At 58.1% G+C, this 18,070-nt stretch overlaps 2 protein-coding genes and 1 pseudogene across 7 annotated transcripts in view; 1 reads left to right on the top strand and 2 right to left on the bottom strand.

The window, feature by feature from the left end:
* Positions 1 to 112: 112 nt before the first annotated feature.
* On the top strand, positions 113 to 14,303 carry DTYMK (deoxythymidylate kinase). 3 transcript variants are annotated; one of them, XM_011376270.2, is made up of 6 exons: positions 113 to 307; positions 1,492 to 1,600; positions 5,599 to 5,689; positions 7,110 to 7,307; positions 10,821 to 11,033; positions 12,722 to 14,303. In XM_011376270.2, the coding sequence occupies exons 1-5, from the start codon at positions 178 to 180 to the stop codon at positions 11,010 to 11,012; spliced, it is 720 nt and encodes a 239-aa protein (XP_011374572.1). In that variant the 5' UTR covers positions 113 to 177; the 3' UTR covers positions 11,013 to 11,033; positions 12,722 to 14,303. The 3 variants fall into 3 exon arrangements, 2 of the variants coding, with proteins under 2 accessions (XP_011374572.1, XP_011374573.1); XR_896882.2 differs by lacking the exon at positions 12,722 to 14,303 and adding an exon at positions 10,167 to 10,523 and having other exon boundaries at positions 118 to 307; positions 10,821 to 10,963; XM_011376271.2 differs by lacking the exons at positions 10,821 to 11,033; positions 12,722 to 14,303 and adding an exon at positions 10,167 to 10,583 and having other exon boundaries at positions 118 to 307.
* LOC111729944 lies at positions 969 to 1,087 on the bottom strand (annotated as a pseudogene).
* ATG4B (autophagy related 4B cysteine peptidase) overlaps positions 12,871 to 18,070 on the bottom strand; it is a 22,844-nt gene continuing 17,644 nt past the window's right edge. For 3 of the 4 annotated variants that reach the window (XM_023521092.1, XM_023521093.1, XM_023521094.1), the window contains 6 exons: positions 17,179 to 17,378; positions 16,641 to 16,719; positions 16,249 to 16,394; positions 15,792 to 15,848; positions 15,361 to 15,454; positions 12,871 to 14,264 (listed from right to left, as the gene is read on the bottom strand). In XM_023521092.1, coding sequence (XP_023376860.1) covers positions 14,191 to 14,264; positions 15,361 to 15,454; positions 15,792 to 15,848; positions 16,249 to 16,394; positions 16,641 to 16,719; positions 17,179 to 17,378 — 650 coding nt within the window. In that variant the 3' untranslated portion in view covers positions 12,871 to 14,190. The remainder of the gene's footprint in view (positions 14,265 to 15,360; positions 15,455 to 15,791; positions 15,849 to 16,248; positions 16,395 to 16,640; positions 16,720 to 17,178; positions 17,379 to 18,070) is intronic. The other variant, XM_011376274.2, reaches the window with a different exon arrangement.

Here is an 18,070-nt window from a genome sequence, read left to right as displayed (position 1 = left end):
CCGCCGGAAAAGGCGGAGCGACCGCGGAATCGCCCCGCCCCCGGGCCGGTCCTGGCCAATCCGACCAAGGCTGGGAAAGTGCCCGCCATCCCGGCGCGCGCCACCGACTCCAGCCAATGGGAGCCCCGGGCGGCGGCGGGAAGGGGCGGTTGCACGATAGTTCGCAGGAGGCGCAGGATGGCGGGACGGCGCGGGGCGCTCATCGTGCTGGAGGGCGTGGACCGCGCGGGGAAGAGTACGCAGAGCCGCAAGCTGGTGGAAGCACTGCGCGCCGCAGGCCACTGCGCCGAGCTGCTCCGCTTCCCGGGTGTGTGGGCTCGCCGGTGGCCTGGCGGGCGTTGCGGGGCGGCCGGGCGGCGAGGACCCCTGGCGAGCGGTCGCGGAGCCCGGTGCCCGTGCCCTGCCCTTCCCCGCGCCAGCAGCTTGCGGTTGGGCGCGGGTCGGGGGTCGCCTCATCGTGGCGCGCCGGGGACGAGGGGAAACCGAGGTCTCGGTTTGCCCGCGGGCAGGCGGTTTACCCGGAGCTCCGGCTGCCGTCCGTGCACACCGTCTAGCCGTGTCCTGTCGCTCAGTTTCGATGCATCTGCGCCTTTACTTTTGCACAACTCTGTTGACCTAGAATTGATGTGCAACGAAGTGCACATATTTGAAGTGTGTGGTTTGACGAGCTTCAACATAATCGTACAACCGTGTAACTGTCTTCACAATGAAGACTGGCCGTGTGTATATCTGTCACTCTCAAAAGTTTCCTGGTGCTGTTTTGTAATCCATGTCTCAGTTTTTTGGGGTTTTTTGTTTTGTTTTGTTTTGTTTTTTTGCTTTTTGGATAGGTTTGTCCTCTGAGGAGTTTTGTGACATTTTTATTTTTTTACTTTTTAATTTCATTTATTTATTTATTTATTTACACATTGCAAGGACCTTGTAAGCTTACAATCCCTTACTTTTTTATTTTATTTTTTAATTTTTTACTCCTACAGCACCTGGTATTCCCAGGCGGTCTCCCATCCAAGTACAAACCAGGCCCGACCCTGCTTAGCTTCTGAGATCAGACAGGATCAGGCTTGTTCAGGGTGGCATGGCCTTAGACTTTGTGACATATTTTTAATTTTTAAAGTAAAGCATGGATCTTGAAAGTGCTTAGTAAAATATCAATATTTAGATAATCAAGAGATGGGAAATGGGAGAAATGCCTTTCTGAATATATGTTCCAGTCTTTTAAGCCAACCCGTCTACAAGTCATAAATACCTCCTCTGAGGTAACTACATGCTACCCGAGGTTTTTTTCTCAAGTATCTTTGTCCAGGTGTGTCTGCATACTGCTGCCTTTTGTAAGGGAAATGCCTGTGGCTTCAGGGGAAGGTCTGAACCTGTAGATGTAGTACAGTAACACAAACCTAGGCTTGAGTCCAGGACCAGAAGAAATTCAGCCCAAATGTATCCTAATTTAGACAGAAAACCTGACCTCACTTCTGTTTTTCTCTTTATTTTTAGAAAGATCAACTGAAATTGGCAAACTTCTGAGTTCTTACCTGGAAAAGAAGAGGGAGGTGGAGGACCACTCCGTGCACCTGCTTTTCTCTGCAAACCGCTGGGAACAAGTGTAAACGCTTTGCCCTCCTCCTCTCCCCTAGTGTGTTGCTTTCTCTTGAGGTTAAAGAGGGGGTGAATGCAGCCCTTGATTCTGAGTGCTGTCGCTTTACAAGGTTCTTTAATTCACTAGTCCTGTGACTAGAGGTCACATTGCTGCGCACTTCCCAAAGAGCACTAATTAATGCTTGTTTTTCCTCCTGCCTCTCCCCCACCACCTTGTAATTAATAGACTATCTTTTTTAGGCAGTGTCAGGTATACAGAAAAGCTGATCAAAAAGTACAGAGAGTTCCCCCATAACCCCTTCCTGTCCTCCTGTCTTTCATTAGTGTGTTAAATGTGTTACAGTTAATGAACTGATGTTGACACATCATTAACCGAAGTTTACAGTTCAGGTCGGCGTTTCATCCTCTCCCGCCCTTTTTTTTATTTTACATCGTCCTAGTAGATGCCCCCTTCACTCAGCACTTTAACGTTTCTCGAACGCCTGTGGTGTATGCCTTCAGCAGGTTTTGCTTCCGTTTACACCTTGGAGTTGTTTTGTTATAAATACATGGAACCCCACCTGCTTTCGAACTGCCTTGCAGATCTCTGACAGTTCCTCATTCTTTTCCGTTGCTGTCGTGTGTTGTCCACAGCAGGTATTGATGGCCTCTGGGTGGTCTTGCGGTGTTCCCCGTTACAGGCCAGGCTGCAGCCTCTCCTCGGCTTGGCCAGGTGTCTTGCTTAGAAAGGTGTTCCCCACTCCGAGTGGTAGATCCACATGATACTTTTTATATCTAGCACATCTGGAATTTATGGACATAATGGTTCTGATTTTGCTTTTTGTGGCTTTGTAGGAAAGTAATGGAGGCCAATTTGAATGAGAAATAACGCTGACTACTTCCAAAGTAGCAGTCTTGTCCCAGGTCAGCAGGTCAGCGTGTCCGGTCCGTCCCGTCTGCCCCCGCTCCCACGGCTCCAGCCACCGCTGTCAGATTAGCCTTCCTGAGACTTGAAAGTCCTCGGGTGAAGGCCACATGCCGAGTTAGCATCGGAGTGATGTTGGTCTTGCTCAGCCCCTCAACCGGCTTCGTCATCAGCACAGAAGGACCCCTCTTAGGTCTGGAATGAGGGATACGTGAAGCTGGCCAGGCTGGCCTGGGAACGGGTGCTCGGTTAGCCCGGGCTTTCGGAGTTCACCTGGTACTGGAAGTGCTTTATGAGGAAACTGGTCATTTCCTCCAGCCATTTAGTTTTTCCCCCTTAGCTTTGCCTCATCTTAACCGGATCAGTTGGTGGCCCTTGAAGGTACCTCGCCTTCTCACTTCCGTGGGGTTCCCCTGCACAGAATGGGGGCTCCATTCACCGCCTCTTCTGTATCTCCTGCCAAAACCAGCCGACACACTGGGCCTCTTAAACGCCTCCGTGCAGGAACTCACTCCTGGAAATAAATGATTCTCTTCCCATGGCAATTTAGCAGTTTTTCTACTCTACCTAAACTTTATTTTTAAATAACTTCAGTCAACTACAGAAGTAAGAAAAGCACCAAGAAGCGCCATGTGCTGTTTGCCAAGCTTCATCTGTCATTTCACATTCTGCTCACTCTCTAAAAAGCGCGGGCCGTTTACTTTATAAGGTGCTGTGTGTCTGATGTCTCCTCAGGAGTAGACTGAGTGTGTGCTTTTGGCAGGAACAACACGGAGGTGACGTGTCGCTGGGGCCTCGGTATTGTGCCAGGAGAGTGCGAGGCTGCTTGGCCATCAGTCTCCCTGGGTCACCTGTGAGGGGTGCCAGTAGGTGACTGTCTTTTCTGTAGTCAACGGTTAAAAGGGGAAATACTACAGAACTATAAAATCTCTTTCGTTAGCAAACGTCGACCTGCTTTAGCGTTCGTTAATAATCCTGTTGAGACAATCCTTGTGATTTCAAGCAGCGATGTTCTAAGTCTGTCATTCTTTCTACCTTTATTAGTTGGCTTTCTGCCTCCCCCATTCATCATCCATCATCAGTGTAGACCCACAAATTCTGTTTCCTCAGTAGTCACAAGCCAGTACTGTCATTTGTTTTGATGTTTAGACTATTCCAAATTTGGCCGGTGGGAATCCCTTCAACCTGGCTCCTGTGCCCATCTGACATCTTCCCAGGCCTCCTTTTTCGAGAAGTTACTTTGGCATGGCAGGATGTACAGGCTTCTCTTGTGTTTTCTCCCACGTTGGCGCACAAACCAGCTGTCGTTCCTTCTAGTGGAGAGGCGCTTAGAAGCCCGACCTCTGGGTGCTGGCGTGCTCACCCTGGTGACCTTTCTGCATCTGTACCTGTTTATCTGCTTTAGCCCCTTATCTGGTTTCACTTTTCATGGCTGAAAATATTAAATGAAAAATTCCAGAAGTGAACAATTCCGAAGGTTTAAATGGCATGCCGTTCTGAGGAGTGCGATGGGATCTCGCACCTTCCTGCCCTGCCCTGCCCTGCCCTGCCCGGGACCAGGACCGGCCCTTCGTCCAGCGTCTCCAGCTGTAGGCACTCTCTGTCCGTCAGTTACTTAGCAGGCATCTCAGTTACCAGACTGGCCTGTGGGGTCACAGTGCTTGTGTTCAGGTCACCCTTATATTAGCGTCCCCAAAGTGTAAGAGTGGAGAGTGACGCTGCCAGTTCGCATGCACCGTGCTTTCAGTAAAAAGGTGAAAGCTCCCGCTTTAAGGAAAGGAATTATATGCTGAGGTTGCCAAGGTTTACAGTAAGAATGGATTTTAGGTAATATATAAATTAAGCCTTATTATCTATGTATGTATAGGAAAAAAGGATACACAGGGTTTGGAACTGTCTGTTTTCGGGCATCCCCTGGGGGTCCTGGAGCGTCTCCCCTGCAGATGAGGGGGGCCACGGTACATACTTACACTAAAACTCGGTCCAGCACCACAGGGCACCTGGCGCCCAGCCCCTGCTCGGTCCTGCAGTCCACAGAGTTGGTCCAGAACTGCTGTCCATTCCCTGTGAGAGCCTGCGTAGAGGTCAAGGGTGCAGGGTACTGTGGTCAAAGGTATGTTGGGGCAGGTTTTTTCCTTCCCTGTGGGGTATAGTTAGGGTCATTGGACACTGTACAATTTCAGGGTTTTTTCCCCATCCTTTGTCATTTAGGTTTTTGAATACATAAAACAAATGGACTAAAAGTCAAGCACACAAGAAAGGTCACTGGCCTGCTCTCGTTTCTGGCTCCTGCCCTCCCCGTGGGTAACAGTGTCCCCTCCTGTTTTGTTTGTTTTTTTACTTTTTTTTCTTTCCAAAATAAGCAGATTCGTGTGTCACCGATTCACCTTTCTTATACAAAAGGCCGTTGACTATGTGTACTCGCTTGTCCTCTTAGTGACGCATCAGGAGATGGAGTGACGTCTGCTTGCGGCGTCGCATTCTTCACGGTTGCAGTGTTTTCTGTTTGCGGATCGGGCCGTTTGTAATAGTTTGCGATTACGAGTAACTCTGTGATCAGAGCTGAATCGTGCTGTTGGGGGGCTCTCCCCCCCGCCGCTGCTGTGTGAGCTGCTCCAGGTCACAGGTGTCAGACACCCTTCTATTCCCTAAAGTGCTTACATCAAGCCCTCGGCCTCTGCACATCCTCCTGAGCTCTTAGGGCCCGTGGCGAACCCGCTGTCACCTCCTGTCCTGCTTGTCTCCTTGCATTTCAGGCTTGAGGGTGAGCATCACAGCGTCGCCTCCTGCTGTGTCCACCCTTTCCGTAGTTCCCTGAGCAGGTGGCCCGGCCCCTCCTCCTGCCCAGACAGCTGAGCAGGCCTTCCCGGAAAACTTTATCGTCATGTCTGCTCCTCAGTGGACTTGTCCTTCTCATGTCGGGCTTTGCTGGGATTACCCATGTGACACCTCCCAGAGAGAAGGTCCAGAGCTTTGGACAAGCATAAGGTTACGAGTCGGTGCCCCATAACCTCTTTATCATGTTGATGTCTGAGTCGCTGGATTGCGATGTCGGGCGATTTAAGCCTGACCGTTGAACTGAAGCATTCTCTATTTTTTAGGCCGTTAATTAAGGAGAAGTTGGGCCAGGGCGTCACCCTCGTCGTGGACAGATATGCTTTTTCTGGTGTCGCCTTCACCAGCGCTAAGGAGGTGAGAGCCGCTTGGCCCCGGTGGGGCGGCGCGGTGTGGCGCGCTGTCCTTGTTGGCACGGAGCAGCAGCTGGAGCACAGGTGCCCTCCCATCACGCTGCCGGAAGCCTGGGCCTCGCACCCGTTTGCTAGAATTCGGTCTTTATTGCTAGAAAGAACATACAGTCATGTAGCTGCAGATTGTTTTCACAGGTTAACTGTATTTTTCCTTGGACGGTGCATTTCACATCACACATTTTCACAGATGGTCTGTCAGCCGAGCTTTTTCAGCCCAGAAGGCGAGAGCGTCTGGGCTGCTTTGCTCCCGTTGTCCTGTCCTGCCTGTCCCAGGTGGCATGGCAGTGACTGCGCTGCCCCTTTTTCTGTTTTTTTTTTTTTAGAAAGTTTCAAATATGTACCAGCAGAGAAAACGATGAACCACCCAGCACTGTGACCCACCGTCCCCAAAATGACTGAATTTTACCTCAGAAAAGTTAGTAGTCATTCCATGATGTCTTCGTTTAGTCAGTGTTCGAAGTTCTCAGTTCTCTCTCAGAAGCTGTTTGATTTCTCTTGTGCTTTTAGTTAGGATGAATCAGAATCCAATCAAGGCGCGTACTTGAAATGTGTGTTAAATATCTTTTCGTAGGTAGGTTCCCGCTTCTCTGATCCCTTGCGTGAAAACGGTTTTGAACTCCGTTTTTTGCAAGGCCAGCGAGCAATGGGCTGTCGGGGCAGGAGCACAGGCTCTTTGGTCATCTCTTTTCCATGGGAACAGCCCCTGCTGGTGATTCATTCATGGGCGGTTGGTTACAAGACCTTTTAATTCTGCCAGTTCCTCCCGCTGGCTGGAATCCCGTTTTAAGGGACAGTCCCTTGTGAAGCACTAGCCACTCAGGTTCTGTCTAAAAGGAGAACAAGGCAAGTAACTAACACGCCACGGGCTGGTTGGTCCCCTTCGTCCTCCCACCGGCTACTGAGTGGCCGGCGGGCTCCCGCTCCGCGCGGTGCGGTCCTCAGGCCAGCGGCCCGAGCGCGCTGCCCAGTTCTCGCCGTGCCGTCAGCTGCGCAGCCTGTTTCCTCCGGGAACGGGGACACTTAGGGTGAGCGGGTTTCTTCCCTCTTTGGAAAGGGGACGACACCCCGGCAGGTGTGTGAGAGGGGACACAACTGAGGCACGGTGGGCCTTGGGGGTGCCCGCCACGTGGCCTGTGTGGGGCTGCCTCAGCACGACCGGCTTGGGGCCACACGGGTCTGGGTGCTTTCGGACGTGTCTGCAAAGTCTGAACAGAAGGAGATGCGGGACATGGGAGGTCTGAGAACGGAGCAGCCGCTGGGCATCTCAAGTGTCGGCACGTTTTTTCCCTTTTTTTATGAATTGTAAAACCAACACGTGGACCCGCATTGGGCTTTCTCTCTACCCATCGGTTTCTCTCTGCCAGAATTTCCACCTGGACTGGTGCAAACAGCCAGACGTGGGCCTCCCGAAGCCCGACCTGGTCGTGTTCCTGCAGCTGCAGCTGGCCGTGGCCGCGGCCCGGGGCGAGTTCGGCCGTGAGCGCTACGAAAACAGGGCGTTCCAGGAGCGGGTGCTGCAGCGCTTCCACCAGCTCATGCGGGACCCGGCCCTGAACTGGAAGGTGAGCCCGTCCCGCGGCCCCGCAGCGCCAGGGCGCCCCTGGGTTCCCGCTGCAGCCAGCCCCAGCCCTCGGTGGCTTCTCGCAGCGGGTGAAGTGGGAGCCTCTGGCAGTCTGCCGTTCCCTGTCCTCCACTGGCTGTAGCTCTGTGGCCCTGGGCCACTCGTCACTCTCCCCTGCCGTGTTTGTCGGAGCAGCGCCTCAGCTTGCCGTCTGTGGATAGCTGCTCTCACCGAGAGTCGGACCTTGTGCCTTCCGGGGTCAGCCCTGTCTGCTCCCCTTCCAGTTTTTTAGGGTCACGTGCTCTCCCCTGCACCCCGACGGTTCTAGGTGCAGGCTGATCCCGTGTGCTCGTGGGGCCCGAGCCGGTCTCCACACCGGCCCCCAGGCCTGGCGGGGCGTTCCAGCCCTGACATGTCCCCTTGAGCACTCGGTCACCTCCCTGTGCTCATCAGCTCCCTCCTGCCTCAGCGCAAGTTACGCAGTGCCCAGCCCCAGTCCAGGAGTCAGTGTCCTCCCAGCAGATGCCAAAACTGGCCCCTTCTCCGTCCCTCTGCCTGTGCCTGATTCCTGCCAGCACCTTCTCAGGTGCAGCCGAATCCCCTCGGCCCACCTGTGTGTCCCAGCACGGCCAGAGGCGCCCGCCCTGGGCACACCCCCTCTTCTTCTGACGATGCTCACTGCCAGCACCACACCGCGTCCTTGCTGCCCTGCGGAAGGTCGAGGTGCTGGCCTTGGCTCCTGGTCCCGGCCATCTCGTCTGCTTTGCGCCTCTCTCCTCCCCACCTCTGCAGGAGCTGCGCGTGCTCGCCGCCCGCGGGCTCCCTCGGGCTCCCTCCCGGTGCAGCTTGCACCCAGCCTCCCGTCTCCTTCTGTGCTCAGGTCCGTGCCGAGCACATCTTGTCCGAGCCTGGGAGGACGAGCCCGTCTTTCCCTCGCGGGAGCTCAGCACAGCGCGTCAGGCGACCTCCGTCTCTGCTGATGCGGATCATGTGAGACCCGGACGTCTGTCCCGCGTCTCTCTTGTCAGTCAGTTCTACACAGTTTGAACCTCGTTCTTAACATTTCACCGTCTGTGAGGGATGAGCCCAGACTGTAGGATGGGGACAGTGAATCGGGAAAGAGGCAGAGCCGTCACCCCCCACCACCCCGGCTTGCGCGTTTCCTCTCGGGCACCTTTAATGTTGCGTGTTTCTTGGCGTCAAATCCTCAGCTTCATTTATCCGGCAGTTTATGTTTTTAGCACTCTTTTCCAAACTTTTTAAGCAATAAGAAACTTGGAGAAAAGTTGCAAGTACAGTACAGAAACTCTTCCAAGGACCATTTGAAAATAAACGAGTACCTAACACCCCCTCAGCATGGGGACTTGAGCAGTTCTTACTGTCAGAATGGAGACATCGACACGGACCCTCCTGCTGTCAGGGCCCCGGGCTCATCCCGTCCCCGCGGGTCCCACTGTTACCTTCATGACCAGCGGCCCAGGCCACAGTCATGGCTCTGGTCTCCAGCCTGTGACTGTCACGACCTGGCATTTTTGACGGTGACAGCAGTTATTTTGGAGGTGTGTCTCTTTCACTTTGCTCTTTCCTCGTGACGGCATCTTTGGCACAGAGGGATGCTGGGTTCCCACCGCGTCCTGTCACATGGCGTAGTTTCAGTGTGGTGACATTCACTTTGACCGCTTGGTTAGGTGGCACCTGCCGGCTTCTCCGCAGTGAGGTGACTCTTTTTCCCTCTGTAATTAGTAAGTGCTTGGTGGGGAGAGTCTGACACACGTAAACATCTCGCGCTCCTCAGACTCTGAGTGTATTTACATGTTTGTATCTGTGTAGACTCATGTTATTTTTGCCATTTCCCTGTCTGTCTGATGCCCACATTGCCCGAGGTCTGGCTCACGGGAGCCCCCAAGCCCTTTGGCAGGTCCCAACTCTGGCGCTTCTGCTCCCAGCACATTAAGTCTTCCGAGTCGCCCAGTTCTTGCCCAGCCCACCTCCAGGGACCCTGGTCCCCTCTTGCGGAAAGATTAGAAGTCGACACGTGGGGACCTGGGGTGCTCGGTGCCACGTGGGTTACTGCTCCCAGTCTATGGGAGACCGGAGGTGGGCACGCACGGCAAGCCACCCCCGAGAGCTGTGTGCATGGTGTGAGTGTGAGGGACAGTTCTGTGCGAGAGCTTTGTGGCTGGGATAGTGGCCAGCGAGCTGACCTTCCGGAAGGGGGCACTCGTGGGCTCTGTGGCGTCTGCAGGGAGTCACTGTCGTCCACACAGTCTGGCCCCATGAGATGGTCAGATTCTCCTGAGTGGGCTGCTCGCCGGCTTCTCCAGAGCTGGCTGTCCTCGGCCCCACGGGGGCTGGATACTTGGCCAAGACCCTGACCGACGGTGTTAGGGGACACCGCTGCCTGTCTTCCTCCTCCTGGTGGAGACCCCTTTCTCATGGGCTGGCCTGGTTGTGACCGGAGGTCTTCATGCTTCTCGTGTGAGGGTGCAGCCTTTCAGTGGGAAGCTGCATCAGCGCTATGGGGACAGTCCCATCCACCAGGGAGGAGAGGGCGGAGCTTCGAGTTCCAGCAGCATCTGGGCGTGGCCAGGCAGGTGCCAGGCGCCTAGGTGGACACAGGCCCAGCGGGGTCATGGGTGAGAGTCGGAACAGAAGGCAAAGGAGCAGAACTGGGCTGCTGCAGGGGCCGGCAGCTGAGACCCAAGGACACAAGCAGAGCCCACCCTCCCCAGCTGAGGCTGAGGGTCAGAGAAGGAGCGGGGTGACGGGCCCCAGGGGACCTGCGCCATGTCCTCCCACACACCAAGAGCAGTGAGAAGCATTAACCATCCTCTGTCTCCTGACCCCTGTGGGGGGACAGGTGGTCGACGCCTCCAGAAGCATCGAGGACGTCCACGAGGAGATCCGCGTGCTCTCCGAGGACATCATCTGGACCGCCACCCAGCAGCCACTGGGGGAGCTGTGGAAGTAGCTGGGCAGGGGCTCTGTCCCCGCCCTGTGCTCCTGCGAGGCGGGGCGCCTGCGGACTGCGTGGCCCCACTGCATGGAGTCCGGGCTGTACACCGCCAGCCTCTCATGAGCCGCAGGCACCCATGGCCCACACCTGGCGTGTCGGCCAGCCCCCCTCTGCCCTGTCACCTTGAAGGTGCCGGTAATGACCGCTCATCAGCGTGTCCGGGCAGCCAGTCCCCGCGGTTGCGTGGAAGTCACTGAAATGGTAATCGGTTTAAGCCCCCTGCATTTCTCACAGGCAGTAATAAAGTGTAGTTTGGAACTGTGTCGTGGAGAAGTTTGATTTGATCCCTTCAGCAGGAGGCCTGGCGCTGTCCCACCCTCGCCTGGGAGTCTCGACCAGGCTCTGAGCGCCTCGCGTGCCGGCCTCCCGGGCCTGGGCTGGGCCGTACTCCAGTCCTGTCTGCCCGAGCACAGCCGGGCCAGCTTTGCTGTTCTCTCTGCGGTGACCTTAAATGCCAGGTGTGTAACTCCATGCTCTCTGACTTTGAATTGCTTTCAGGTGGCAGTGTCGACACCTCCCAGGAGCATGTGCCGGCAGGGAGCAGTGAGGAGCGCTGGCTGCAGAGGGAGGCAGGCAGGGTTCCTGTCTGCCCGCCCTGGGGGGCCCATGAGTAGGGACAGCAGCAGTGGGTCTCAGCGCCCTTCCTTCAGAGGCCAGGAGACTGGATTGAGGCGTGACAAAGCAATGTGACGCTCGCTTTGACATCAAGTTGTAAGTGGGCATGGGCTCGGGCAGAGCCTGCGTGTGGCTGGGAGGGTCCTCACAGCAGCAGCGCCCAGGGTCCTAGCTCCCCCAAACACGCATGGTCCACTCTTGTCCGGGTTCCACAAACAAGGCTGCCTGTTGTGTCCACAGTCACTCAGCAGGTGGGTGTGGGGCCAGGTTGTGCCAGGCTGCCCAGCCTTTGGTCCTGGTCCCTGCCCAACACCTCGAGAGGACAAAAGAAACAATGGGAGGGTGGCCCGTGTCTGCACCAGAGCTCAGTCGGAGTGAGGTCACGCGGGGCAGTCCTCGGGTGCGGCTTTCTGCTCAAGGGGTGTGAGGGGCCCCTGAGGGTCGGCCTCAGGCATCTGCAGTGGAGAGTTTGGTTACGTCCACCCAGACAGAATTTGAGGACCCACAACTGAGTGACAGCAATCAGGAATGGCACACAGCTGTGTTCACGGCCACAGGTTGCTCACCTGCCCTTCACGGCTTCACGTGGCCAGGGCCGTGTGCTGTGCATAGGTGGGGATTGACTTCCTGAGACGAAACCAGTGGCTTGTCTGCCTCTGGTAGCTCAGCGTCACCCTGGGGGGGCCAGGCTGGCACTTAGTGAGTTGGGTGGGTGTTGGTGGTGGGCCCGGGCTCTGTCCCCCGCGCCTGCACAGGCCAGGCCAGGGCTGAAAGTGGACCCCTCAGCTGGAGCTGGGACAGGCTGGAAGTGACCAGAACTTTCTCTGGCTCAGGTCAGGACGTGGGGGCGTGGGGGAGGTTGCAGTACAGACCACTCAGGTTGGCTGTGGGGTCGGAGGTGGCAGGAGTTGAGCGGAGTCCCACGGGTGGTGGGCAGTAGGACTGGGGCAGAGACCTCAAAATGATCATGGCCACCTGAACTTAAGTGATGCGGCAGGTGCAAAGCAGCCGGTCAGGGCTGCAGCGGCTGGCAGTGGCCTCCACTGGCTTTGGTCTCCCCTCCGAGGAGCCTGCCAGGCGTTGTGGCATGGTAGCGGCCCCCATCCTCAGAACCCATGACCAGGGCACCTGCATGGTAGAGGGGACTGTGAGGTAGGAACACCCTAGGTTGTCCAGGACAGCCCCAGATGCTGTCACCAGGGTCTCTACCTAGGGCGGGAGGGGCTGAGCCGGAGGGGACAGGGCCACGGAGGACAATGGAGGGCTGGCTCTGGAGAGGGAGGAAGGGGCTGTGAGCCAAGGAATGCGGGCAGCTTCCAGAAGTTGTAGAAGGTGAGTGAACATTCTCCTGGAGCCTGCAGGAGGGGCCAGCCCTGCTGACCTTTTGGTTTGACCTTTGCCCTCGAGATCCTGAGAGTAAGTCTTTGAAGCCACTGGGTGTGATTTGTTACAACACCAGGGGCTACTGGGGGCATTTTCCAGGGGCCACGACGGGCTCCTGGACCACCTCGCTGGGGACCAACAGGGCTTCCCACGTTCCTGTCTGTCTTTGACCCCTGCTGAGCAGGCTGGAGGTCACTCCCCCACACGTCCCACCAGGGCTGCTCGGGTATGGAGGGCAGACTGGCCAAGGCACCAAGCAGTGTCGGTCGGCATGGAGGTCACTGCTCTTCACAGTGACTATAGCTAACCTGACAGCCGGTGTTCCCTCCAGCCCTCCCGCTGAGGAACGGCTCACTGTGTTTTCCTAAGACTTGACAATTCCTTGTGTTTTTTGCTTTTAGGACCCCAGGAGGCCAGTGTCACAGCTCACAGAGCCACGTCAGAGGCAAGCTATGCCTGCCAAGTGTGGGGGAGATGGGCTTGCCACAAGTCCACAAATCCTGAGAATCTTCCAAGTATAACTCGAGGGAAAATGAAGACAGAGACAAACTTTGTTTTCTACTGAAACTGTTATTTGCCATGAAGAACTGCAAACTATACCACTAAGGATGAACAACACCCGCTTCAGTAAGCCTTTTTCAAAACCCTAAGAGAAGCCCCCCTTCGGTCACACTGCCACCCGCCTCCACTGTCCCTACCAACAGCGGGAGCTGCAGCAAGACCCTCCTGCCCCAGCCCGCAGGGGGCACGTCACGAGATGCTGAAGGAACGGAAGGCCCCAACCCTCCCCACACACTCTACCTGCGGATGGAGGTGGGCGGGGGAGTCAGAAAAGCAGAGAGACCACTCATGTCGGTGACAGTCGGGGCCTGGGCTGTCCTCTGCTGCCTCGTGGGCTGGCAGGACATTCGGGGACAGCAGCCACGCTCCAGCCCCCGAGCTCGTTCACAGTCCTGCTGGGGCAGAGGGCAGACACAGGCCTATGTGCGCCCTGGGCCCTGACACCAGGGTTCCAGGTGGCAGGTACCGACGGCTGTCCGTGCTGAGGATCATCTGGAAACGTCCCCTAGCGACGCGAAGTGAAGGGGCGCCCGTCCTGCTCCGTAAGCTGAGCATTGTACCCTCTGGCCACAAACCACCTGAAGCCTCGGGGGATGCAGGGCAGTTCCGAGGACAGTCGGAGGAGGCTCCAGTGGGCATGGCCGGCCCCCACTCCCCTCTATGGGCCTGAGGATCACAGGCTAGGGCAGCGCCCCCATGCCCCAGGGGAGGGGGGACGGTGGTGGCACTGGGGCATCGCGGCCTGAGGAAGGCAAGCCCCTAGGGATTCACCTGTGGCTCCAGGAGAGCCCGTCTGTCCCGCAGATCACATGCAGGTGGCGACTTTGACTTGCACCACGCCCACCACCTGCTAGCTGTCCCCTACAGCAGGACCCCAAGGGCTGTGCAGAAGGCGGGGAGGCGCCATCCAGGGCGCACGTGGCGCCACCACAGTTCTCCACGGGGACTCGGGACATGCCCAACAGAGATTCGTGTCTGTGTGGCTTCAAATGGGACTTTAATTCCAAAGCAAAACCAGAACCAAGAGCCCAGAGGACGCAGGCGACGCTGACGCAGGCTGGTGGGGCGCAGGGCAGCTCCGAGCTCCCGGCTGCAGCTGCGCTGCTTCCTGTGGTGGCTTCTCGCCTCCCCGTAGCTGGCGAGCGAGCGTCCAAGCGAGCCGCCCACGCCTGCAGTCGGGCCCCCGACAGCACGGTCCCGTCCAGGGCAGGTGGCTGATGGGTGAATGTGCAGTGCCAGTGCCCGGAGCTGAGCTGGCTCTGAGATGCCCCCAGTGGCACCAGTGCAGATGTCCCCAAAGGCAGGACTTTCAAAGGGACAAGATTTCAAAGTCTTCATCTTCTGAGTCAAAGAACCTTTCCAGTCGCTCTACATCAGAAGAATCTACAAAAAAAAAAAAAAAGACAAAGCTTCGTCAGAGCCCCGCGCAAGCAGATCCTGGTGAGAAGCACCTATGTGTGCAGCCCCCGCCACCCTGTGCCAGGCCCACTGCCCCGGGCATCCTGCCCAACGGTGCTCGCTCAGGGGTGGCCTCGGGGTGGCAGGAGGGTACAGCCGTGCTGTCTGAGCTGTGTGGCCTCAGGGGGGGCTGAGCGGGCCAGAGCCGGGCAGCAGCGGAGGGAGTGGAGAGAAGCCCAGAGGCTCTTGCACAAAGAGGAGCAGCAGACACACCTCTCACCACAGCCCAGAGGAAAGTGACAGAGCTGAAGGTAGAGGCCGCCACCCCGAGAGGGGACGCCAACCCCTGTGCCCTCTGGGGACTGAGAGGGCATCTGTCCTGAGTCTCAGTGCCAGCACCTCGACGCTATGTAGCTTCCCTCAGGCAGAAGACTCTTCCCAGAGAGAAGGGACAGTGCTGTCACTGTCCTCCTAAGTGTTCACAGAGGGGGGACAGCAGCTCTGTCCTTGTCCTCGGCGGTCTTCATGGAAACACAGACGGAGGCATGGGCTGGACGTCCTCATGGCCTTCGCCGAGTGCCCGTTTTTCTGTGCCACCTGCTCGACGCCCCTTGAAGGAGGTGTGGGCTGGCACGCAGGCCCCAGGCCAGAGCACTCGGCAGTGGGAACGAGGCCGCCTGCAGCTCAGTCCACAGAGCAGAGCTGGCGCCCGCGTGGACAGCACTGCGTTCTCACAGAGCGCCTCACATGTTCTGGTCCCCACAGAACCCTGGGACCTGTGGGGAGCGCACCCAGACCCTGTGTGTGGAGCCAGGCGACTGCACAAGGGGTGAAGAATGGGGGGTCAAGCTGCTGCACCCAGGGTGAGGAAGGAACACTCAGCAGAGTCCCTCCCATGCAGCACACACAAATCAAGTGGTCGCATCTGGGGTTCATGCAAACCTTAAAGGTCAAAAGCAAGTGGAGCTGGACCTGAGAGGCCAGAGACAGGCAGACAGCATCACACAGACCGCGCCTCAAGCAGCACAACAGGCAGTGCCACTGTCCCCACCTGAGATGTGGCCCTGTGGCCTCGGCTCACCTAAGGACAGGTTCAGGACATCGGGACAGGCCAGGTGGGACGGCTGTTGCTCCACCAGCTCAAACATGGGCAGGGCGCCTCCGAGAAGCGATAGCTGTCAGCAAGACACAGCCATGAGGGGGCGGGCACAGCCCACGGGGGTGCAGCCCAGACACCCCACCCCGGAGATGGCGCTTCGAGCGGAGAACACCCTGGGGCCAGCCCTCGCCACACGAGGCCGGAGAAGCCCCAGTTCAATCCCTGAGCGGGGTCAGTTCCCACGTCCTCCATTGCAACGGGGGCAATGCCAGAAGCAACGACCAAGCCAGCGCCACAGGACACCACACAGGCGTGGGCGGGGCACTGGTGGCGTGAGTGAGGAGGCTGACGCCAAACCGGAGCTGCCCGGCTGGCCCAGAGCCCGTCCACGTGGACGGGGAGCCGCCACCCACCTTCTTGACTTGCTGGCACCAGTCGTCAAAATCATCCTCGGTCTGGCAGAAAAACCCCTGGAATGAGAGCGTGGTGAGCAGGGGGTGGACCAAGCGGGCACTGGGCTGCACTGGGGCAGGGTGGAGGTCATGACCTGAAGGGGGGGCGGGGAAGACCACGGCGCCCATGCTGGACGCTGTTGTCATCCACAGCCAACCGTCCTCAGTTCCCTGGCCTCTGCCCCTCTCCGCCAGCGCCGTCCACGGCTGGACCTCGGGCCCCTGCCCCGCCTGCCAGGTCTGGAGCTGTGCACCTCAGGGCAGCTGGAACTGGTGGGGTGGGGTAGGGTGGGCGTGTCCAAGCTCAGCCCCGCCCCACGTCTCCCACAGGTTCAGCAGTGTAGGCCTCTAGGACCCAGGTGCCCAGGAGCTCCCGGCCAGAGGAGACGGCGGGGGGCGGGGGGGGGGCAGGACGCACCACGGCAATGGAGGGGTCAAGCTCCCCGATGCGCATTCTGCTCGGGGGGTGCTGACAGTGGAAGCTCTCATCCGGGATGGAGCGGCGGTCGGTCACCTCCACCGCCGGTTGCGTTGTGTGCGGGTCCAGGTAGATGAGCTCCTCACCTGAGCACGACAGGAAGTCAGCAGACACGGGGCCGACACGGGGCCTCCCGCCCCACCCAACCCCCTCGCCTGGACAAGCCAGGCTGGGGGAAGGGACTTCCAGGTGGGACAGGTGGTCAAGCTGCCTGTCCTGCGCTGTGGGGGAGGTGGGGGTGAGGCAGCGGCCCCTTAGGCCTGCCCGGCTGACCGCTCCATCTTCCCTGGCTTCCAGCCCCAGGGGTGCCACCACGAGGACCGGGCACTCACCGACGTAGCCGATGAAGTAGTGGGCACTATTGGGCTTGCCTCCGATCACGCCCAGGGACTGCGGCATCATGAAGCAGTGCTGGCGGAGGGGGAGCGAGGCGGCCGCTGAGCACAGGCCGACCAGTGTGCTGGCCAGCTGGGCCCACAGGGCGGATGTGGACCCACCCCCAGCGCCGGGAGGGCAGGGGACGTTGCCTCCAGGAGCCTCGTCAGGGAGGGTAGGGGACAGGAGCCCCGTGGCAGCCGGGCCTGGGAGAACCCCGCGCAGAGAGCGGGCCTGAGCAGGTGGACGCGGGGCAGCTGTGCACTCCCAGGGCGGGAGGAATGGAGGCAGGCGGCCAGTGGGAGCAGGGCTGGGGACGAGCAAGCTCTTGGGGCATGGGGCCAGCGGGAGGGCTGCCCGGATGCCCAGGTGGAGGCCGGGGGTGCATGGGGCGGTCAGAGGGCTGGGGGAGCGGAAAGTCTTTAGCACAGAGCAGGACTTTGGCCCCCCCCACAACCGCTCAGGGAGAGCCACGCGGGCTCGGCGCAGACTCACCTTCAGCGTCCCCACGTAGGCCTCGTTGATGTCCGTGAGCCCCAGGCGCAGGGGGATGAGAAGCACCAGGGGTCTCCATGGCGGCAGTGGCGGCCTGTGGGTGACCTCGGCTCCAGCAGGGACGCCATTACAGTGCCGGTCGGCACCTGCAGGAAATGCGGCGGCCCCCGCACATGGAAGGCTGCTCCTGCACGACCTTCCTGAAAGGAGAGACGGGCTTTTTGGGGTGAAACAGAAGTACCCAGAAATTCACCCAAAGCAAACAAGCCCCAAACTGTTCTGTGAAGGGCATGAAACAGCCAAGCACTTAGAATATAATTCAAACTTGGGGAGGAAAGCACAAGATGGGTTCTGCACCCAGAGAGAACAGTGAACATTTTCTGTGCGCGCTCAGATGAGAATTTTTATTGTGAAGTAAAGTAGATGCAGAAAACGTGCCGAAGAATACTTCTGTGCACCTCAGAAACCAGGCCTGGAACACGTGGCCACCGGCCTGGCCAGGTGCAGCACTGACTGGTCCCCAAATTCCTGGGATCCCTGCTCAGCAAAGATGGCTTCACGGGGCTCTCCGTGAAGCCATCTTCGCTGAGCAGGGATCACAGGGATCACAAACGTTTAGGCGACATGTCTTCTGTCTAAACACACGGGGTAACCCTTGAGCAAACTCGTGACCTTGGGCACTGCGGCCAGAACAGACACACACTCAGGCCAAGCCCAGCTGGCGCCCAGCACACGGTCTCCAAGCCCCTCCCTCTCCACTGCAGGAGCGGGCCGTGGGGAGACAGCTGACTGCGGGCCAAGCAGGGAAAGGACGCAGGGGAATGACAGGGACAGCGACACCATAGGCTCCTGAAGGGGCGCCCGCCAGCCAGTGACCGCAATGGTTGACACA

This window comes from Pteropus vampyrus, unplaced genomic scaffold, assembly GCF_000151845.1.
Source record: "Pteropus vampyrus isolate Shadow unplaced genomic scaffold, Pvam_2.0 Scaffold291, whole genome shotgun sequence".
Classification (NCBI taxonomy): Eukaryota; Metazoa; Chordata; class Mammalia; order Chiroptera; family Pteropodidae; genus Pteropus; species Pteropus vampyrus.
The sequence above is the reverse complement of the archived record's forward strand: the minus strand, read 5'-3'. Positions and strand labels throughout refer to the sequence as shown.

Excerpts from the sequence above, each read along its gene's own strand:
- DTYMK (XM_011376270.2), top strand. The coding sequence starts at position 178 with ATGGCGGGACGGCGCGGGGCGCTCATCGTGCTGGAGGGCGTGGACCGC. Across the intron at positions 308-1,491 it reads CGAGCTGCTCCGCTTCCCGG|AAAGATCAACTGAAATTGGC; the intron begins GTGTGTGGGCTC and ends CTTTATTTTTAG. Across the intron at positions 5,690-7,109 it reads CCTTCACCAGCGCTAAGGAG|AATTTCCACCTGGACTGGTG; the intron begins GTGAGAGCCGCT and ends TCTCTCTGCCAG.